This window comes from Bombus affinis, chromosome 10 (genome assembly GCF_024516045.1).
Source record: "Bombus affinis isolate iyBomAffi1 chromosome 10, iyBomAffi1.2, whole genome shotgun sequence".
NCBI lineage: Eukaryota > Metazoa > Arthropoda > Insecta > Hymenoptera > Apidae > Bombus > Bombus affinis.
In genome coordinates, this window is record NC_066353.1 from 9,971,184 (window position 1) to 9,995,491 (window position 24,308).

The window sequence follows — 24,308 nt, forward strand, 5'->3', positions numbered from 1 at the left end:
AAACAAAGATTCTAATGTTGGCATTTGCAAACAACAAAAAAAGCTGTTTATTGTATCACCTAATGTAATTAAAAGTACACTGTGTTATATACATTTTTCCAAGTACACAATCACTTATAGTCTCTAGGCATAATTATATAATATTTACACTGTTTTTTTTTTATTAAGTTATTACTAATTTTACTTTACTACAGTATGATTATATCTTATATTTGAATGATCTGTTGCGCGTTTACGCAATAATGAGATAGCAATTATTGTATAACAGTCCCTCGTCAAAACCAATAAAGATTGTAAAGAATAATAAATTTAACAAAATTATAATTTCTTATTGTAATGTTATATAATTAAAAGTTAATTACCACACAATATATCGAATGATAAAATACTATTGCCAGCCTTCGTACTTAACAGCTTCAATGTTATACATTCACAATGATAGCAATGGTAATGTGTACGTGGTTTACTTGTATTTCTCCCATTATTTCCATATAAATTGGAAGGAAAAATCAAATTTTATAAATGTTTTCTTTTCATTCTTTCAAGTTCTTTGAATGCACTTGTGCTCTGTTTAATTAAGAATTGTCGTTTCATTGATTCATTCATGTATATAAATGTTTATGAATCGATGATTTTTTGTGAATCGTTGTGCGAATACACTGCAGAAGTTTGCAACAAAAATAATCGCAACAACGTAAGATCATTAACAACACTAGTATTATTTAAAACCCACTTAAAAAAATTCACTTCACTCGCTCGTTGTGTGAGTGTCTTGCTGATCTGATTGCAATTCACCTTCCATTCTTGCTTGCCGTTCTGCTGCTGCTCTCGCTTGTCTTCCCGCACTAGAACGTAGATTTTTTCTTTCTGGAGGAGGTTCTACATTTAATCGTTTTCCACTTCGTGCTTTCTTGCCTTTAGTACCTTTGTTATCTTCTTCTATTTCTGATGGAAGTTTCGACGCATCGCTCTTAGTATTTGTAGTACTTTGTTGTGATGTAGTTGCATCCTCTATGGCTGTTGTTGTCGATGTTGTAGATGTAGGTGCAGTTATGGATGTAGGTGTAGGTGTAGGTGTGGGTGTAGATGTAGGCGTAGATGTAGGCGTAGATGTAGGCGTAAGTGTAGGCGTTGGTGTACGTGTGGGTGTTGATGTAGGCGTAACAGTAGATGCAACTGTAACTGTAACTGTAGTTGAGATACTTGTTGTTACTGTAGCAGCCGTTTCATCAATTTCCTTTTTATTATTAGTACTCAAAGATGTTTCACTGAATACATTATTCTCTTCTACGGAACTTTGTTTAGTTGTTGTACTTGATGGTCGCGTTCCATGTTCTACATCAACTGCTGTTACATCTGCTGAAGTTACCGTAGTTGTTACAGCAGTTGTCACAGGTCGTGTGTTAACTTCAATTTCAATTCTTGTCTTCTTATTGACAGGTTCAAGAGTTACTTCAAGCATACTTGGAGTTTGTTGCTCTGAACTTTGATTATGATCTATGTTACGATTCCTTTTGTCACTCAGTCGTTGATCTTCTAGACTTCTTGTTAAAAGTTCTGCACTAGTTCTACTTAAATGCTCCAGGGCTTCTTTCATTTCTTGTTCTTTGTTTTTCCTGTCGGTTCGTCTTTCCGAAAGATCTGCCGCATCATTTTGTTCCAAGGCTTCTCGTTTTTCCGGTTCTATTCTACGTCTTTCTTCATTATGTAACGTCATATCCGTGTACTGTTGTAATGTTATCGTAGGATCGATAGAATATCTGGATTTCTTCTCTGTATCCTTTCGTTTAGTCGTTGATTCGGTAATTGTATCACGTTGCCTCGAGTTACTTGCTGAAGACGCTGGTTTACGCACTGCTGAGGCACTCGAAGTGGATGGATTTAGAAGCCCACATTGGGCAAGACTTTCGTAGGCCGACGATACTCCACCGGGTTGCATTGAGAATGGATTCAAACCACCCAAACCCAACGGCGTATATAAAAGACTGGGGTTTGGGAAAAAGAAGGGGAATGGTGTCGTTGTTGATATCGTAGACGATGCTGATGAAGTTGAAGGCACCGAAGATTTACTTGTAGGAGGCTCCAATTTATTACGAGATGACTTATTAACACTGCTAATATTAGCAGAACCAGTATTTTTGCTGCTGACAGAACTAACAACAGGATTGGTCTCAGCTGCTGTACTAGTTGTTGTCGCACCTAAAGCAGCTTCCATACCTGCTAAAGATGGTAAACCAAGACCAGCAAGGTTCGCAAATAAAGAATTTGTTAAACTCATATTACTCAGGTTACTCAAATTGCCCAGTCCACTCAATGCACCCAGATTGGGTAAACCACCAAATGGCATTAAAAGAGGATTGTTCTTTGGATCAAAATTGCCAAGAGAGAGGCCTGATAGAAGAGAGTTATTCAAATTACCCAGCGAAGGAAAGTTTAAACCTGAAGCCATTGATGTAGCTGCTAAATTAGCTTGATTTGCGGACTGCTGACTAGTAGGACTTGGCATCATGGGAGGTCTTCCTGGGCTTTTACCCTTATTAACATAACTTCTATCATTTCCTGACAATCTTTTTTGTAAATCGTGTGGAAGATTTCCTCGTTCTTTCACAAGTTCGGCCCATTTTGGGTCAACATCAAACATTGGGTTCTCAATCAACCATTGACCTAAGCGCTTTAATTGTGGTGCTTTACTGCCTGTAACCTAAAATAGATGTACGTAAATTAACATATACATAATAAGGTATGTAGTAAGTAATAAGTGACTAAAAATATACATAATTAAATTGCATTTACATAATTAATATAAATGCATATATAACATAGGAAAAAATAAAATTTTGTATTCAAACCTTTTTGCCTGTTAATCTATTAATTACAGCGACATTCTCTTCTCCAGTCAATTTTTTCCAATCTAATAAAGAAGGATCAACACGCGGTCGTCGTCGTCTTGGTGCGTTTAAATATTCTGCACCTAATTGTTCAGACATAGCAGTTTGCTCAGCTAACCATTTATTCACTTTAGCCTCATGAGAATAGGATCCGATTTTAGAGGAATATTCAGCGACTTTATTAATGTCTGCAATCATCGCTTCATAACTCTTTTTGTGTCCGCTTGCTGATGACGAATGCGTTGAATTGAAATTTGGTTGTTGCTGTTGCTGCTGTTGTTGTTGAGTTTGTTGTTGATGCTGCTGCTGCTTTTTAAATTCGCGATTTTGTTGCTCTGCTTGAACAAGTAAGGCAGAAAAACTATCTTTATGTGAATGTAATGATGGGGGCGGTAAGCCAGAAGTAGAATTTGATGCTCGTGAAGACGGAATCGAGGTAACAGTAATGGAAAACGGTTTCTGACTACTTGTTGGAGGATTTGGAAGCCCTATCGGTGCTGAAGTTGGAGTAACAGTTACATTTGGTGTAATTGTACTCTTTTTACTATGTTCAGGATAGTGACTACTTTGTTGTTCTTTTGCAGCACTTAATCCTAGTACTATTTCGTCAAGTTTTCTCCTTTTTTTCTCCTTTCCAATTATAGGTTCATCTGTTGGCTTTATAAAAATATAATAAATTTTTGGTTATTATTCTTATATATGATTTAGGTGTTTATATAAATAATTGAATAAATAGTTCATATATTTATAATACATACACAGTTCTTTCTCTTCATCAATTTGTCTAACATACTATCTAATTTCCCTTTATTACTGCTAATTTGTTTGTTTTTATTTGGCATTGAAAAGTCTTGAACCTCGTTCATAATATCTTTATTATTATCTGTACTTGTTTTTGGATATCTAAAATGTAAACATTATGTAAATACATAATTAAGAACATGTTTTATATTAAAATTATAAATATTATATTTATGAAAAATTATACCCAGCAGATAAATCTATAGGAGTCAAAGTACTCGAAGTCCCAGGAATTACAGTTGGTTTTCCAGGAACTGTATATTTTAAATCAAAGGGTATATTTTGTGTTCGCGTTTGCTGATGGGCTGGAGGTGGTTGAACTGGTGTTGAACGCCTCGATTCTTCCGATTGTGATTCATCATTTATTTCCCATGTATTAGATCCAGATAATACAGTAGGTTTACTTAAAGTCGCAGGAGACTGAGTAACCGTGTGGCTACTACTATTTAATAATGCATGAAGTTTTGCTAGAAATACAAAAATTATATAGCTATTAATCCTTTTAAAGAAAATTAAAAGAGATCATTAGTTTAATTTTGACTAATTTTACCCCTTTCAGTTTCTACATCAATAGCAATATGCCTCTTTCGTTTTTTAGATTGTGAGATATTATTCCCAGTTGTTGTATTGCGTGATATTCCATGATCTGTAGTTATAGTTATCACCTCTGAACATTCTTTTTCATTTGAAGGTATATCTGATTCATCACCAGCACTAAAATTTATAGATACAGGCCATTCTTTGTGTTCAATTGCATGTACGATATGCATCAAACGAGCTTCAATTGCATGTTCCTAAAAAAATTCCCCAAGTCAATTCTAAATGTACATAAGAATATAGGATTCAATTTACCTTTGGCCATTTGATAGTACTGTTACTATTGTGCGATAGAAGTTGCACAACCGTTGGTTCGTTATAATCTACTGTTTTGTCACGGAGAACAAATGTATCAATTTGCGTTAATCGTGACAACGGTTGAATAACTTCCAAATCGGGAAACATTGCTTTAAGTTCTGCTGCTTGAACATTACACTTATCCTCGATTTTGCACACCTTTGCTTTATCTTTGCTTGTATCCCCTGGTTTACTTTCTGGTACTTCTATTTCCTCTTTAACAACTGGAGCATCTATTTTTACACTTACTTTATCACTCTCCGCCGTTATATTTTCATTACTTTCCGTTGATTTTTCTACTATTTCTACAGACTCTTTTTGCTCTAATGAATTTTTTTCATTTGTTTCTTGAGTTTGAGACTCTTTTGGCTTTTCTTCTTGAACTTCTTTGTCAGTCTCTGCTGGTATTTCTTTTTCCTTACTTTGATTTTCTTTCTCTATTTTTATAGGTGTCGCTTCTTCGATATTCGTTGTGACATTACTCGTTTTTGTTTCATCTGTTTTGTTAATTCCTGATATTTGATCAGTTTTAAAAATTTCATTTTTTACTGATTCTATCACTACTTCATTCTTTTCTTCAGTTTTTATTTTCGCAGTGTACTCCTTGTCTGATGACATATTTCTTGCAACAGTTGTAATAGTTAATGCATTACTGATAGGTTTTTCTTCAGTTTTATTTTCAGCCTTTATAATAGTTAATTCTACTTGGCTTTTTTCCAGATCCGTATGTTCTGTTCGCTTTTCCGCGATATTTATATCCTTATCTTTTTTTGCACCCACTTTTTCAATTTTCAAAGTACCTTCACCTTTTTCCAATTTTACAAGTATTTCATCTTTATCGAATTTTAATATGTCTTCTCTGTTTTCAATTTTGATTGCTTTCTCAGATTTATCCGAGACTTTAGACGTCTGAATATTACTATACATATTTTTATTTAGAAGTTTATGAAATGAAAAATCAGGGTCATTTAAAATAGTTATATCAGTTCTTCCTAAACCATGTTTTGCCGCACCAAGTAATAATTCTTTATCGTGTTTTCCAGGTTGCCACCAATCAGGTGTATCACCTGATGGTTGACATAATGAAAGTCGTTCCTCCAAATGAGGATGAGATAAAATTTCTTCGCGTATTTTGCTTAAAAGGTCTACGCGATCTAATATTTGTCTTGCTTTTGCCGGACTGAGATGATCAACAGGAACGTCTGAAAAATCTGAGATATATATATCGTATTTAGTACTTTGATATTTATAGTAAATATCAAATATGTAAACAATTTTTATATTTTCAGATTAAAGCATAAAATATGCTGCATAATATTGTATATATAATATCAATGATTGAGTCATAATATTATAGCTTTTAATTGTATATAAATATAATTATAAACATACCATCTTCGTCGTTCAATTTAGCGTTACATACTTTTTTACACATTGCTCTAAAAGACATATAATAATCTGTGAGATCATTATCTGTTTTCTTATCAAATCTAGCTATACTTTTAAATTTTGTCCAATCATACTGTGCTTTCTTTCTATCATAATTAACACCGTATGTCGATACAACTCTTAAAAATTCACTTTCTTCACGACGGGACCATTTTGTCTTTTGTTCTTCAATACGAGTTCGTTCTCTTTCTTTTATCATAGCTTCCATCTTTTCTCTTCTTTCCATTTTCTATGTAAAATAAAAGAGTTGGTATGTTCTAGATAACATTTTTGTTTTTTACATTAAATATTTTGAATATAATAACTTACCAAAAGATACATAGCAAGTTGTTGTAAGTCCCATCCTTGCATATTTAAAGGTGGATCATTCATTGAAGTAGCATGATTTACAGTTGTATCATTTTCCATCCCTGACTTTGATTTTTGTAATACTTTTACATCTTCCTTTTTTACACTTCGCTGATAGGAAGAAATTACTCGACGTAAACGAGTATTAAGATCGACCACGGACGGCCAAGTCTTTTCATCATCTAATAAACTATCATTTCCTTCATGACTACTACTAGGTTCAGGTCCAGGTGTATCTGCCTTATTAGGTAAAGCAGGTGAATCAGTAGGTGTTTCTCGATTAAATTTATCAGAATCTTTTGAATCTTTTATCATTCCAAGAGATTCAACATCTTCAATGTCATTCTCTAAACTAGTATCGTCTCTACTGCTGCTGCTGAAATTTTTAAATATTTTAAGTTAAAACTTAATTTTACATCACATATTTTACATAGTATATCTTTAATCTTTTTAATTTTTACTAAACAAATCTTTCTAGTACGTATTTAATTGTGAAAACATACATATACTTAACCAATTATAAATGTAACAGTTATTTTGAAATTATAATCTAAAAGTGTATAATATCAAAACTAAAAAGATTTTCATGATTACCACTTTAAAATGCTGCGGATACTAAAAATTTACGTTATAAACAGAAGTTATTAAGTATATATAACAATAATGTATTGACTGTTTATAAGAAACACTTAAATGATCATTGTATATTGGTATATTATATGCATCATCCGTCTCCACTGTAAATAAAAGCTAGTAGAAAGTAATATCTTAAAACAGGTAAAAATACGAAATTCCTTCACTGTTAAGGTACGAATAATAAAAGTATGAATAAAATGAAAAGGAAAATTTATACACTAATTCTAGCAGAGGCATTATCTTAAGCAAATTTAAACAGCATGCAAGCCATATATGTTAGAATGAAACAGCAGTGGCACATAGATATATATATATATATATATATATATATATACATATATATAAAACAACGTAAAAAGAATAGTTACTTACTTATTTTGTGTGGTCTGAGACTGGGAAGGGGGAGGGCAGCTTGTAATGAAAGAAAGCGCGGGATCAATCCTCATCTGGTCGTAATTCTCGTAGCCGTGTTTGTAGCAGCCAACTATTAAGGATTTGTCTGCTTGAGAGTCCCACCATTTCGCTGGCCGTTCCGTCAACTGTGGAGGGTTTATCCGCAACGCACTGTAGGGCGGTTTCATTTACAATTTGCCAATTTATGTATGCCAATCGTTTAGATTATAAAAGATTTATATTTTTATGAATTTTAATAGAACCGTAAATTACAATGTTTGTTGTTAAATAAACATAGAAAAGAGGCATATTATATTAGATAATATTTAAGGAATCGTTATTTATTTTTCTCGTCCCTTTCGCTCGCAATTAAGTATAAACGTAAGTAAACTTTTCAAACTTCCTATTCTGTTTGCCCCTTTAATACAGTGCACTGCTTTATAGCTGTCTCTTACCATGATGTTGCTGAGTTGACCATCTTTGACCATAGTAAGCCGTACAAAGTGTTTACAGTAATTTAAAAATCGTGTATATATTCATATACATGTTTATAAAATAGGATGGGAAAATTTTTATATTAGTAATATAGGATCAGCGATTAATAGCTATTTATAGAGCTACAAAATAAACATGGTTTAGCTCTATGAGCATTCCTCATACAATTACAGCTCCCAGGATAAACAAATACATTGCACATGCAACTATAAAGCTCCGTATAAGCGTGTAAGTAAGTGCATGATATTCTATGATAGTCAGTAGAGCGTAGAATAATGGAGATTTAAAAGTAAGTAAATATATATAAGTTTATAAGTGTATATGTATACGCGCGCGCGCGTGTTTATATATATACATATATATAATATATATACATATGAAATCACTAACCTGACATGGACGCCATCAGATATATGCTGGACTAAGTCTCCAATAATCTCATGTTTGATATAGTAAAGCATTCGCACGCGTAACAGTACTCTGTACACAATACAAAAATTATTTACAAAATTTTAATAAAATTAAGCAGTACTTTCAACTAAAAATATTTTTTAACAAATTTTATCATGAAAAAGATTGTTGTATTTAATGTACGTACTTATTTGCATGACGACTCAAGTGTTTCCTGTAATTACTTTCAAGAAATATGTCTCCGTCATACTTTTCAGCGTTACTCCAATGATTAGGATCATTTGGACCTCCATTGATCATTGATCCCCGTGTTTCTCTACCTTCTCGAACTCGCCCCTTTTTCTTTTGTCTATTATTTCGTCCACTAGTATTAACACACACAGTCTTGATCTTTTCTCCATTTTCTACAGGCGTAATAAGATCACAGATGAAGTTACGAATTTTTTCATCTCCGCGATAGTAACGGAGACAATAGAGTAAAATGACTCGTGCACAATCTTCAACATCAACTTCACGCCATCCTCGACGAAACTGACTGTGTTGAAGAATCTCTTCCCATCGACCCCATCCAAACGTTAGTAAGCCTCGTTCGACCTTAAAGCATTCGCTTCGTGCCCAACTTCCATATACCACCTCACCTTCCCGAGGAACATATTCATCGCAGAATTTCCGTGTCTTCTTACCAAATTTATCTCTTCGCTTTTTACCTTATAATGATAAAAAAACATATTACTACATACCTTATTATGAACTTAATATTAAGATAAAATATAGATGTGTGGAAATTCAATTCTTTATAATGTAAATATAAATAATTCTGTAGTAATGGCAAGCAACAATACAAATATGGCTCGAAGGAAGATAGTATTTATGTTGTGAGTTCACGAGATAGAAGTTGATATTCTTTCGAAATTTACAAATATACATACGTAGAAACAATTACTTATTTTGAAAAATGGGAAATAAATTGAATTAGTAAATTAAGAATTGGAGAATAAAATATTGAATAAACATTAAGAAACTTTTACTTAATTAATATGGTAAAAGAAGTATTAAAAATATTAGTAAACAATTATTAAATAATAAAACAATATCTACATTAATTAAATAATAAAATTAACTGCATTAATTTTTTGTTATGATAGTTTATGTTACTTGTAACTAGTGAATAATCTATGTTCATGAATGTTGTATATATATGTAAAGAAACACCTATTCAATTTGCCATGCATTACACAAATACAACGTCCTAAACTTATGTTACAATAAGGATTTTTTTATAGTACGTAAGAATGAAATATATTTAAACATTTTAATTTTTGGCAAACACACCAATAAAAACAACTTATAGAACAAGAATAACATATTTTAAACATTATTATGATAATATTAATGGTGTAGGCATACATGCACGTGATTATGCTTATATGTGTATGTAACATTCACTGAATAAAAATAATAGAAAAGTATGTACATATATCTAGCGTTTCTATTTAACGTTTTTATGGAAACTTATTTGTGAAAACTTCAAAAGCAAAGAAATTAATTGAGAATGTATACCATAAAATTTTTGTGTTATGTTGTTAATTTGTTTTGTTGACAAACTAAAAAAACTGAGACTATTTCACTTTTTTAAACTATTCTAAAATCCTTTAATAAATCCCGAGTTTCTCATAAACATGAACGTAAATAGAAAAAGGATCTTAATATAACAAAATATCACTTGACGAATATAAATATGTATATATATTCTGCTACTAAAAATAAATTATATATTTGCAATTATATGTTGAACACAACACAGTGAAGTTAGTATCTACAAAGTTTGATAATTCAATATTTATACCAATATTTTAATATGTTCTACTATACAAAAGTTAAGGAACTTTTACAAATAAAAAGATATTAAAACGAATAACTGTTTTGCTAGTTTTATGAGGATAAAAGGCATGAAATATTTGAAACAGGATATTTAAATGTGACCCAATACCTTTGTAATTATCGTAGGATAATTCCATTCCAGGTATCACGTTAATTTGATGAAGTTAAGAACGGTATTGTCTTTTAACATGCACTAAGAATGAACATACCTCTACCTGTTAACCCACTACTTGTTTCATCGTCGCTATTATCATCAGAACTATCAAGATCTGACATAACGACAGATTCGTCATGGCCATATCGTTTGATTTGTGTTCTTCGCCTTGGTTCTGATATCACTAATTCATCTTCTTCTTTTTTCTCTGTTGTATCAATCTCAGCTTTCTTTGCCCATTTCTTCCAAAAATCTGGATCATCAATATTTATATCTGATCTGTTAGATGAGCATGCAAAACTAGCTTTTGAAAATGTCGATCCTTTCTCTGCCTCTATCGTAATAATCTATATAATTGAATTTTTTTAAATTAGTAAACACACATAAAAATGAAAAACTTTTAGCTAACGAAACAACAGCTCACTTACTTGTGTTCTTCGTTCAAGTATTTGTTCTATATCTTCCTCACAAAATTTATCTCCGGCATTATCGTCATCCATAATAGCACCATAAGCACCCTTTTTTAATAAATCTTCTATTTCCTTCTTAGTCAACTGTTTATTACTTGGATCTTTACCCCCTTGACTTGTATTCATAGATTGCAAAATTGCTTTATCTAATCCAAGTTTCAAAGAAGCTTTATCAAACATTTCCCTTTCATAAGTATTTCGGCAAAGTAATCGATATACTTTCACCATTTTTTGTTGACCAATTCTGTGACATCGAGCTTGAGCCTGCATAAAAATTTAATACATGTATTCGTAATTTAACAACGCATACAATATTGTAGTTATTATTTCACATATAAGTACAAAAATTCAATAGTTTTACTAAAATAGAGTAAATTCAATTAAAACCTGTAAATCATTTTGTGGATTCCAATCACTATCATATATAATAACAGTATCTGCTGCTGTAAGATTAATTCCAAGACCTCCTGCTTTAGTACAAAGAAGAAAAACGAATCTGTCGGAGTCAGGTTTACTATAACGATCAATTGCAGCTTGTCTTAAATTTCCCCGAATTCGACCATCAATTCTTTCATACGGATACCTAAACAAATATTTTTGATAAAGATATAAATATCGTTAAAGAATATTTACAGTAAAGTAAAAATTAATAACTCTTACTTTTTATATAATAAATAGTCTTCCAATAGATCTAAACATTTCACCATTTGACTAAATATTAACACTCTATGACCACTAGCTTTGAGTTTTGGCAGTAATTTATCGATTAATACCATTTTTCCAGAGCTATTTACTAGTGCATGGTAATAAGCTTCTGAATCTTCCTTTTCACCAGTTTTGTAATCCAATTGTATTTGATCTTCTGCGCCATTAAGTAAAAATGGATGGATACAGCACTTTCTTAATTCCATCATTGTATTCATGAGATTCGGAATGTTAGCTGATGTGGTTCCTTTTGCAAGGAAAGAGAAATTCCTTTCAAGAATGCCACGATAATATTTTTTTTGTATATTTGTTAATTCCACCTGAACGATAAAAGAGCATAATTTACTATAAATTATTTATTAATTTTCAAATATACATAAACAAACTTGTGTTAATAATATTAGTCACCTCAACTACTGTTTCTTCCTTTGGAGCTAACGATTTCTCTACGTCTTCCTTAAGTCGACGTAGCATCATTGGCTTCAAGAGAAGTTGTAGCTTATGGACTTCACTTTCACTACTCAAATTACCAAATTCTTTAAGGAATGCTTCACTACTAGAAAACTGCACTGGTTCAAGAAAATTCAATAATGAAAAAAGCTCATTGACATTATTTTGTAAAGGTGTACCAGATAGAAGGACTCTATGTTCTAAATTTAATTGTCTAAGACCTTCAAGTAATTTGCAATTTCTATTCTTTAGCCTATGAGCTTCGTCTATAACGCAGAGTCTCCAATTATAGCCCCGTAATTCGTTAAAATCTGTTATAATTATTTCAAATGTAGTTATCAGTACATTAAATTTGATTAAATCTTTAATTTGCTGTCCTTTTTCATTTTTATAATAAACTTCATATTCTTGAAGCATAGTTCGACTTGCTGCACTGTAAGTAAAAGACTTCATAGTAAAATGTATTTTATTTTCAAATATGAAACTGCGAAAAAATTATACTTACGATCCGTGATATACTACAACATTCATGTCCGTCCAACTTTCAAATTCACGTTGCCAATTTGGAATGGTTGAGAGTGGAGCTATTATTAAAAATGGTCCACGAATGCCATACTTGTATACTGCATCCACAAATGTCAAAGACTGAATTGTTTTTCCTAAACCCATTTCATCGGCAAGAATGCAATTATGTCCATTATACCATGAAAAAAGCAACCAATTAAGGCCTTCTAATTGATACGGTCGCAAACTGTTATTATTTTTATAAATTGGTGATTCCTCTAATTTTACCCACGCTGACGCACTTGGTTTCTTTTTGGGCTAAATAGATATTAATAATTATTTTGATGTTAAACATTATATTATGTAGTTATAATATTATAATATACTAATATAATATTACCTTCCATTGATCCTTAGGAGGTACTTTGTTAAACTTTATAAATTGAGCTATTTTTTCTGGATCAACATCTTCTTCTAATTCCCATGTGGAATCTTCATATTGAAGAGATCGCCATTTAACTAAATAGTGTTTTAAAGTTTCTCCAGTAGTTGGATCAGTATGTGTTGCTTCATCAAGCACTCTATCTACTTCTACAAAATCTGGATTAAATGGATCATCCTCAGTCTAAAAAAAAAAATCATAACTTTGATTATTCATATCTACCTATTTAATATTAAGAAATAAAATATCAAAACTATTGTAAAATATACAGGTACAAAATAATTACATTTTCAAAGATATTAGTGTTTTGTTGCTGTTTTTGCTTGAATCTTTTCAGCTTGGCTTGAATTCTTTTATCGCCCTTGTATAATTCTTCTTCAGTCCTCCATTCACAATGCAAATATGAAAAATTTCTATATTTAACAAAATATTCCTCAACTTCTATTATTTGAGGCTTCACATCTGCTACTGCATTTTCTTGTTTAGATTCTGTAATTGTTCCTTCACTTTTACTTTTATCTTTTACATCATTGATACTTTTATCTTCAGAAGTCTCAGTATCATCTTCATCCTTATTACTCGTTTCTGAGACTGATTCTTTTTCAGATGTTTCTTCTTTTGACTCATTTTCCACTTCTTTATTCTTTGTATCAGCAGCACTATTATCATTTTTTTCAGCAGATATCTCAGTTTTCACTTCTGGAACAGTAGGTTTGACTTCTCTTTTCCCTATGCGAGAACACAATATATGTTGCACAACCATGGAATCTTCATCTGTTGTATTCTATAATGCATAAAAATTACTACTTTAAAATTTTTGCGAATACAATTTTAATATATGAAAAATATGATATTAACATAATACATACAATATACACAAAGTTAGGTTTATTAGGCCCAACTTCACCACCTTCATTATCTTTTTTGACAGAAACAGGTTTTGCGGTATTTGTACCCTCTACTTTTTTAGAAAGCTGAGCATCCTGAAGAGGTACATCATCATCTGAAAATCTAAGCATTACATCGTCCACATATTTCTTACGATGCGTATTTCTTGCTGAACGCCTTTTATTATCATCTCCAGCTTCTGGTGATGGCGGAGGCGTTGCAGCTAATTCTTCACCGTCAGAATCGGGCGCAATTCGACTTTTTCGTTTTCTAATAAAATTTGGTAAATTAATGAAGTAAAGAAAAACGTGTTAAAAAAGAAATTACAAATAAGAAATACAATTACTTATCAATATTCAATATTTTAAAATAACATACTTCGAACTTCTAGGTGATTTCCCTAACGAAACCTTCCCAACCGATCTTTTACGAGAAGCAGCCTTTTTCTTATTAGGTGTAACAGTTTCTGTAACTGTGCCGACATCTGAATTTTCTTCTTTCTTTTCATCTGCTGGACTATCCTCTGAGTCTCCTTTTTGTTTATTTTGATCTTTTGTTTCAGTTACTAATGGCTCAGTAGTTGAAGAATGTACTTGTTCCTGATCACTTTGGATGGATGGTTCAGGTGGTTTTGTATCTGATTCTTTAATTGCACTTGAATCAGAGACTGCAGTTTCTTCATTTTCTTGAATAACTTCATCATCAGCTGATTCAGAATGATTAGTTTTTCTGTAAAAATAGAAAGTATTCAAAGAAATAATTAATGTTCTAACACATGAAAATTAAGAGGCAATATTTACAAAATAACTTACTTTCTATTACGTTTTGTTGAATCTTTGTCTTTATTTCTCTTTCTTGGTACTTTTGGAGATTTTGCTTCCTTTGGTGGTTTTGGTTCTTTCTTAACTTTCGGCTCTTTTGGCTCTTTTGGTTCTTTTGGCTCCTTTGGCTCCTTTGGTTTACGTGGTTTTCTCGTAGGCGGCCGCGACTTCCTGCCTTTACTCCATTCTTCTTCTATATCGCCAGAAGATGGCTTAATATCTTCAGAATCTGCTGCACTATCAACAATGTTGCTACTGTCTCCAGGAGTTACTTGGTTATCTGACAATGGCTGTTCTGGCTGTTGCTGAGTAACTGCTGCAGGAGTAATTGCTTCTTTATCGGCTTTTTTCCTACTCTTTTTAGCCCTAGGTGTACCTTTACTACGACCACGACCAGTAGTACTTGAAACCTATTTATAGAAAGGATTAAAGCAAATTCATTAAAAAGATTTCCCTTATCTATAATAATATATTGTTTATATATAACAAAAATAAGATATAATAATTTACCTGTGGACTATCAACAACAGCTGCTGCTGTAAACATTGGGGTTTGCAATATGCATTGTGGTCCACCATTACACTGATCATTAGTCTCATGTTGTTGCAGAGCTTGTAATTTTTCTTGTATAGAAACAATTTTTTCTTGATTCTCACTTGCTGGAGGCATACAATATAATTCTTGCAGTTGCTGTTGCAGTGCAGCTTTTTCTTGGTGATGTGTAACTGGAGCACATGAATTACCAAAACCAGCAGATGTAACTGCTGTTGATGTTGGATTTTGTGGCATGTTATACATATTTGGCATAGTGCTACCACTAACAATATCACCACCAGAGGGATACTGTTGTCCAGAACCCACTAACATTTCATTTGAATAAATGTTATTTTTTTGAATATTTGTATATTCTGTAAAATTTTGTTGCACTTGGTGAGGAGTTTGTGAATTTGGCACTGATACTGCAGTTTGATGAGATGGCAATACTATATTATTGCTTTGATTAACTGTAGGAATTTGTTGTTGGTGTGTAGGTGGAACTTGATTAGGCTGGTTTTGTATTTGAGAAGCTGAATTTTGTAAAGGTGCCTGTACCTGTGACAACTGAGATGAAACTACTGGTGCATTCTGAGGAATTATACCGACTTGCGAAGTTATATGTGGTTGAGATTGCTGTGTTGATTGAACCTGATTTATACAACTTGAAGCTGGTTGAGGTGGTGGTGGTGGCTGTACCAATTGAGGTTGTGAAATTTGTGGCTGTGATATTGAAGATTGTTGAGACTGAGTAATCGATGGTTGCTGTTGAGAAGTATTTATTTGTTGCAATTGTTGTTGGGGAGATGATTGTTGAGCTGTTTGAGGTTGTTGTACTTGGCTTATTTGTGGCTGTTGTGAAGACTGCAGTGACTGTTGAGGCTGTACTGGAGATTGTTGTGCTGTTACTACTTGTGGCTGATTCATATGAAGTTGTACTGGTTGTTGTGGACAACTGATAGGTTGCTGTTGATTGTGCTGCTGCTGTTGCTGCTGCACTGCTTGATTGCTAACTGCAGGTTGTTGAGGGTGTGCAGTTGCATTACTATTAGTTGGACAATTTACTGGAGTCAGCTCTAAATGTTGATCATTTGGTTTCTTATCACATGTATTCTGATTCTCAATAGTAGAAACAGGAGCCTGAACTTGATTTTGTGTCAATTGTTGTTGAGATATTGTTGAAATACTTGAACAATCAACATTTCCGTTTGTACTAGAAGCTGGTAATGATTGTACAGTTTCCTGAGATATTTTCCCAGATGTATGCTCTAAAGGCGAATTATTTTGTGAACTATTTTGCATCAAAGTATCAGCTTGTTGGTTAAGCACATCTTGTTGTTCTTGAACATTTTGATGTAATGTTTCATTCTCTGACTTTGAAGGTTCTATTGTGTTATGAACAGAATCCGTAGGATCTCTAACTGTAGTTTCTGCAACATTATGAATAGTTTCTGTTCCAGTTACTGGAAACATTGATGGGCTTTGTTCAGATACTGGAGGTTGAGTTTCTACTATACTTCTATCTTCATTCACATTTGGCCTTATTTGTTGCTGCTGTTGTTGTGGATGTGACCACTGGGTTGGCATTGGCATTCTAGGACCTGTTATTGGTGACATAGAATTTTGTGTGGTAGACTGAGATAAAACATTTGGTGTTTGTGACATGGATGGACGTGTCTGAAACTGATTATAATCTTGACTTGAAACGTTCGAATTTGTTACAGTAGCACCTGGAATCACCATCTGCTCCAGTGCTTGAAGAGTAGTTTGTTGCGACGTTGGATTCATCTGCATTGAAGTTGGAGGACAAGGTGACACAGACATTGTACCAGGTTGGTTTGACTGTTGATGTGGAAGTTGAACATGTGGATGTGGAGATAATGTATTAGGTTTAGCTGGTGACATAATAGGTCTAGGAGACATTTGCTGTTGTACTGCAGGTGGTCGTGGTGACATCTGAGGTCTAGGTGACATTTGAGGTGACAACTGTGGAAAAGCTGCACGATATTGGGGACTTGTGGCATGTTTGGCTGTGCCAAATTGCGTTGTAGGTCCAGAGTGTTGAGGTTGATTGAACATTGAAGTTGCATGATGAGAATATTGAGAGTCTATAGGTTGTTGCTGTTGTGTATTAGGATGCTGTGAATGTTGAGGATACTGTTGAGGATGTGAAGGATGTGTTTGATGAGTTGGATGAGATGGATGATGATGTGGCATCCTTTGTGGTGGTTGTTGAGTTTGTTGTTGCTGTTGCTGCTGCTGTTGTTGCTGCTGATGAATAGCTGAGGCAAATCCTGGATACCCAGGAGATGTTTGATACATTGTAACAGAACTTCCTTGCTGGTAATGCTGCTGTTGTCCAACCATATGTTGATAAACACTACCTGTTCCACCAGCTTGCATTGCTTGATGTGGAACACCCATATTTCCTATCATACTTTGCTGATTACTAAAATGTTGTTGTTGTTGTAATTTTTGATTCATCACTCCACTTTGATCTTGTTGATGAGAATACTGTGGAGGTATATGTTGTCGGAAAGTACCAGGTTGTGGTGCCATCTGATTATAATGTCTCTGCATTTGTGGATAAGCGCCTCCACTACCTGGCCAACCTTGCATACTTGGATCTATAGACATATTCGCTCTAGTCATTGAATGCTGTTGCTCCATTGAATACATGTTATCATTATAATTAGGATATTGTCCTCCACTACCAGGATGAGGCCCTCTATGTTGTGGTGCCATATTTCGAGCTTGATTTTGAAATGCTCCAGGCACCATAGCACGCTGTGGTGCACCATTGTCAAACGTACCAAGATTTTGATTAAACATGTTGCGTTGCGATGGATTTTGCAATTGATTAGCACTTCCAAAATCAGATCCACCAAACGAAGTTAATTTTTGAAGTGGAGATTCTTGAGATATATAAGATTGACTAATATAACTCCCTCCTCCATTAACACCAGTGTTTGGACCATCTCTAGATACTACCACAGAATTAGTTGTGCCTGCAGGGTCAAAATGATCGTTCCCCCCGAGGTCAGGAAGAGCATCAAGCATCGAGCCACTAACATCTTCACCAAACAAATCGTACGAGTCCATGTCTATGCTGCAGGACTCTTCGCCTCTATTTCAGGCTCAAGAGAATATCTTATAGTCTCTCTTTCAGACATTAACGTGCCCATTGTTAATCCACGTCTTTTTTGCCTGGAACAATGTTCATTAAAATTGCATTAAATATTTATTTTATTTTTATGTATATAAAATTTAATGTTCTAATTCATTTCTACAATATTTATATTATTTTTATAATTTTCAGTATTAGATATTATATGATGACATTGACAAATGCCAAAGGGAAAAAGCTATACGCTTATGGCTCAATTTCTCATAATCGCTATAACCTTTTCCCCTTGGAATATGTCCTAATATGATTTCCAGATACAGGAAATAGAAACACAAATAAAGTCCACATTTTTGTAGGATATAGATATGTATATAAAAATTATTATTTATAAACATCTTCATGTTGATACTTATATAATATTAAAATATTATATATTATATACTTAATTACAAATTTTAGTCACTTACAAAAAAATAACACAAAACTATATAAAATATCATTTTATGTCAATCACAATAAAAGTATAATTTAATAACTTTAACTAGTTTTACATTTATAATTATTACATTTTTATAATCAATATATTGATTAGTATTTGCAATATATATTTTTATAGAACTTGTAATTTGTTGTTGATTTAAATTTGACACAAAAATAATATCTTTATTTATAATAATTAATATAAAATAGTCATAATTGCTATAATTTAATAATTACTATATTTACTTTTTCTAAAAATACAAGCATCACATTATATACAGTTTCATTTGCACACTTTTTATCAACCTAGATTTAAGTTGTTATATTACACATTGGATATACCTACTTATATATGCTTGTATATATTCGTTAATATGATCAAATTAACATAACCTAACATTAAAAAGAGATATGATAATTACAATATGAGCATAACAAAATGTATATAAATAATACATACAAAAATTAAAAGTAGTTTCAAGACAACTTTACAGATTTACTAAAACCAATAGAAAATAATTATTTTATGTTAAAAGGATGAAATCTGTCGGCATATCGAAAATATATAATAGGGCTATTTGAAACCATTTAAAAGATATAAAAAATTAATATAAATTGCAAAAAATAATGTATATTATTGTTTATTAAAAAGTTATAGATCTGGTACTTTTTTCATTTAAAACGAATAATAAAAGATTCAAACATGCTGTTAACCAATATAGACAATAAAAGGAACATTTTTTTTTAAGTAACAATATGGTATTATTGCACACTGCTGACACGCTGGTAAAATTGCAAAACCAATATGTAAAAATCTTCAAATATTGATACATGCACATGAACACAAAGCGAAAAAGAAACTTAAAAAAAAAAAAAAAAAAAAGAGAAGAAGAAGAAGAGAAAACACCTTACAAACCTGATGCACTGACAGCGGCACTATAATATACGAAAGGAAATTCTTGCTCTTATTAGGATACGAACTAAAAACGCACACATTAAGTATATTACAAGGGTGAACAAGAAGAAACTGTTAAGATAGGTATAGAAAGTTCTCACACTTTATTGCGAGCGTAATTTTATTATCGACAAAATTTCTCTTTCAAATTCGTGGAATTTGAACGCACGCCGAGTTAAATATGAGCGTAGTAATAATATCAAGGGAAATCGAAGCGACTCGGTGAAAAAAAAGCACGGATCGTCGGAAAGTACGCCATTATCGTGAGAGATTTCCGTTTGGGCTTCCAAGAGAACTCTCGTAGCGGCCACCGCGACGCTCGATATTCAAGCACCAAAGCGTCACTTCACTTCGCACAATTCACTATTTCTTTCTATATTTCGTAGAAAACGCGTCTCGAAACATATATTACTTGATGGATGTAGTTATATGTTAATGTTTTATCGAAAAACCACCCTTGTTTGCGCGCGCGTATACAAGATTTTCATCGACGGTGGCTGCGGCTGCGGCTGCGGCGCGAACCGTCGAGGTGCAAGCGTGTCCATAGGCCCGAATCATTCTACACATCTCTCTGCCCTCTCTCACCCCCCCCCCCCGCCTCTCTCTCTCACCAAGCCCCCGTCCTCCCCCCGCCGCTTTCCTCCTTTAGTACAGTTCACAACGAAGGACTACTCTTCTCTCTTACCCTACCCTATCCTATCCTGTCCTGCTGTACAACGGAGGCCGTTACACACACTAGTTAGAAATCGTAACATCTGTAGAAACTTATACAGCTACCTTTCACGTCATGCGCGCACACTCACTCACTGCACCACCTGGTGGCGCGCGCATCTCTCTTTGCTACTTAAAAACCTCTGTGCATGTATAGACACGCGTATGTAATGAACACGAAAAAAAAGAAATAATAATGCATTTGAATTAGTTACGGATTTTTTCGATTTATCATTGTAAAACCAACTATTTATTTGGTTCATATGGAACTGAAAAAATCGAAATATCAAGAAATTATCAAATTTATTGTATTTACACAATGACTACAAGAAATGTTTATTATTGCAATTACGTACTAATTAATTGAGTTCAACTGTTAATTTTCATATCATATTGCTGGTATATTCATATAACTACAAAAATTTAATACTATGAAAATGAAACGCGATACCTGCCAAAAAAACGCTTCATCGAAATATAAGGGTATGTACTTATAAGTACTTTTTGTAGCCATTGTATGTCTTAACATCTTTAATAGCTGTTAGTAATTTGAAAAAAAAAAATCATTAATGAAATAAAAACGGAAAAATATTTATGTTAGAAAATAAAGCATTTAAATGACTAGATATATTTATTCCATAACTCCTGTACTAATCGGATATTTATACTCAATTGAACGAATGTTAATTTGATTAATCTTTTCCTCTGAAGAATAAGAAATCATAATTTTTTTTAATTTCCGAAATGTTTGTATCTTTTTCTTTCAAATCTTTTATTTCTTCATAGAGTCATTACTTGAATCAGTAGTAACTAATAAAAATAAAAAATAAATTTATTTGCATGTATATTGTTCCGTAGACATTTAAAACTATGAACAAATTCATATTATCGATTAAAGGAATAAAATCTTGACATCTACTTTAATCATGATTATACAATTGAAACATGAAACATAGAGCTCAAAACACGATTGAAATACTGGAATGAATTCGAATTACTTATCAATTACATTTAAATAATTTTATATAATCGATTTTATATAAAACTGAATTAATATTTAAGTAGTTATATAAACCTATATACATATATTTCAGTGTATTTTCTATCGAAAATTACTAGTAGAAAATCTATTTAATCTTTTGCCAGAAAGAAATTAATCAAATCATCATGTAAATATGAATATTTTTGAATATGAATATGGGTATAAATATTTAGATTTCGATAAGTGACATTATGATACACAACGTGCAATAATTGTGATATATAAATGAACAATATTAATTTGTAAAATATACAATAAGAACATAGTTATTTAAGATCGAAAGTAAAATAGGAACGTGATTTATTATAAAAACAAAAAATCAATGAAAATTGTGGATTATATGTTTGCATATGCATTTCAACCAATTAAATATTATATTTCTATTTACATTTGAGAAAGTAAGTATATTTTAAATACTATTCAAATATGATGTATAATAAAATTTGCGTATTACGTATATATATATGAATATATATATATATATTTTTTTTTTTATTATACATATATATATGTATCAACATATGTGTAAATGTATAAGTTTAATGCGTGAATATAGTATATTCACTGAATGAAAACAGAAAACAACGGGAAGAAGAAAAGAGATTGGACGCTGCAACCTTCCAAGAATTACACTCCTAGCACATAAAGTATTTGGCATCATGGTAAAAACACACAACGCAATTGGCGGTAGTAAGGCGGAGTCCGAATTATACCACAAAGAGAACCAATCAGATTTTACCTTATAAAGTAGGATACCAGGGCAGGATATTCGATTAACCAATCCTGTCCTTTAGGTATCAGCTTGAATGTGTAAGTATATACAACATCTTTAATGAATCACGAGTGTATTTAACATTATATTTCATTTTATTTGATTGAATGCATACACATACGCGCGCTCCACACACACACACACACACTCTTATTGTAATAAAGAAACCAAATCACATAATTCGTCGAACAATGGATCGCTAATGACTAGAGAAACACAAATTTTAAAAAATTTGTGACAAGATTTTATTTTTTATGACTAATTATACACAAATCAACTCTATCAATTTTAATTCTAATTCTAATAATTCTATCAATTATTTTTCAATTTTAAATAACGAAGTTGTAAATGTTACAATTATCGATTTATTTACTATCAAAAAGTAAGAAATAGATATTTTTTATTTAATAGAAAAATATACAAAAAGCTTATTGTTTTGAAGTGAGAATGAGAGAGGAAAAGAGAGAGAGAGAGAGAGAGAGAGAGAGAGAGAGAGAGAGAGAGAGAGAGAGAGAGAGAGAGAGAGAGAGAGAGAGAGATAAAATCTACCTTTAATAGTTTTACTATAATGTATAAATTAAAAGTATTAGCAATTATTGAAGATTTATAGACAATAAGCTTATGCTTACCTTAAAATAAATACATAGCTAATGAATCAATTTTCATAGTTTCAAGATTACCATTTTGAAAGAAATACTTATTTCATTTTAAATTTGTAAATGTTTCACAGCTATATCAATGAAACATCGTCATGTAATATAATTCAATAGATTTATACAAGTATATTAAAAAGAATAGACTTTATGTAATTTCAGTAACATTCAGTGATTATGAATTTTATTATACTACATAATAATGGGTAATTTTGTTAAATACATTTTTATAATTGATTGACAAAAAAAGAATAACACAAAAGGACAAAAATTAAATACCTATCATGTGAAACATAGTCAAACTAACAACGGTCTTACACATCCCTATGCAATCTACAATCAAACCATAATTTGTTATGAAAAGTGGGATACAAACTAAAAATATTGAGAATTTATATTTTTCCATAACAAAAATAAAACAGAGTACTCACAGCATAGAAAAACTATAACGTAAAACTAAGAGATCAATGAAAAATATTGAAATATTACAGAAACGTTATATTTTTATTTCGCATACTAAACATCTATGAATGTAATATAACATTATACAGTTTTATTCTGGTTTGAAGTGTCAAAATTAAGTTTCAATATTGTTAAAATTAAGAAATATATAAGCAATTTATATAAACTTACGAGTTATTATTATGAAAAACCAGGATTTTGCAATAATTAAATAAGACTCACTGTAGTGTACACGTTAATCCCATTCTCCTGGACATTCCATGTAAATCTACTGCACGATTGTTCGCTTAATCGTTATCTTGGTGTCCATTTTGTTTGGTTAATTACTGAAGAGGCGTCAGTGCTGCCGTCGATTACGTTGACACAACATAATGGTTCTTCCGTGATTGGAGCACAATATATGTTAGAAATTCTAGTGTTTTTAACAGTTTTATAAGTAATCATATAAATTTGAACTTTACAATATCACTGTAACAAATTAAAATGAAATTTAAGATGTTTTAACAACATTATATATTTCTATTTATATTTCACATATTGACCGCTTCATCTTTTCGACGATAACCCAATTTCGTAAACGAATAGACAAGAAACGAAACGCTTTCTGCTTACAAACACACCGATGGTGTCGACACTTTACTTTATGACACATTGAATTTATTAAGTATAAGAAGTCATAATTTAATAAATTTAATTTATGCACGTTTTACAAGATTATTCTATATTATTTTATATAATAAAATATTGTCTTTTGAATGTACTTTAAAAATATTTATTAAAGCACACCTTATGAAACCTATTTGTAGTATCTTTATTTATTAATTAATTTTTCTATAGCGGAATATATACGTGCATATGTACTTATATGATTTATATTTTAATCATTTTTTCTTTATCGTTTTCTTTTTAATACTAAGAAATAAGATTTTTTAGAAGAATTTT

At 31.9% G+C, this 24,308-nt stretch overlaps 1 protein-coding gene across 9 annotated transcripts; it reads right to left on the reverse strand.

The window, feature by feature from the left end:
* Positions 1–9: 9 nt before the first annotated feature.
* LOC126921059 (chromodomain-helicase-DNA-binding protein 7) lies at positions 10–23,954 on the reverse strand. Of its 9 annotated transcripts, XM_050732237.1 has the most exons (25): positions 19,828–20,286; positions 19,688–19,751; positions 15,141–18,371; positions 14,622–15,040; positions 14,188–14,538; positions 13,791–14,079; positions 13,208–13,705; positions 12,880–13,104; positions 12,481–12,797; positions 11,934–12,408; positions 11,481–11,845; positions 11,208–11,403; positions 10,779–11,084; positions 10,406–10,697; positions 8,503–9,022; positions 8,295–8,384; positions 7,389–7,580; positions 6,342–6,756; positions 5,976–6,261; positions 4,542–5,794; positions 4,240–4,483; positions 3,877–4,156; positions 3,647–3,791; positions 2,850–3,545; positions 10–2,701 (listed from the first exon to the last, which is right to left on the reverse strand). In XM_050732237.1, the coding sequence occupies exons 3-25, from the start codon at positions 18,264–18,266 to the stop codon at positions 749–751; spliced, it is 12,933 nt and encodes a 4,310-aa protein (XP_050588194.1). In that variant the 5' UTR covers positions 18,267–18,371; positions 19,688–19,751; positions 19,828–20,286; the 3' UTR covers positions 10–748. The 9 variants fall into 9 exon arrangements, with proteins under 9 accessions (XP_050588194.1, XP_050588193.1, XP_050588195.1 ...); XM_050732236.1 differs by lacking the exons at positions 19,688–19,751; positions 19,828–20,286 and adding an exon at positions 23,589–23,954; XM_050732238.1 differs by lacking the exons at positions 19,688–19,751; positions 19,828–20,286 and adding an exon at positions 23,538–23,559.
* Positions 23,955–24,308: the final 354 nt, after the last annotated feature.

Excerpts from the sequence above, each read along its gene's own strand:
- LOC126921059 (XM_050732236.1), bottom strand. The coding sequence starts at position 18,266 with ATGGACTCGTACGATTTGTTTGGTGAAGATGTTAGTGGCTCGATGCTT. Across the intron at positions 10,698-10,778 it reads TACTTGAACGAAGAACACAA|ATTATTACGATAGAGGCAGA; the intron begins GTAAGTGAGCTG and ends TCAATTATATAG. Across the intron at positions 3,792-3,876 it reads CCTATAGATTTATCTGCTGG|ATATCCAAAAACAAGTACAG; the intron begins GTATAATTTTTC and ends TTTACATTTTAG.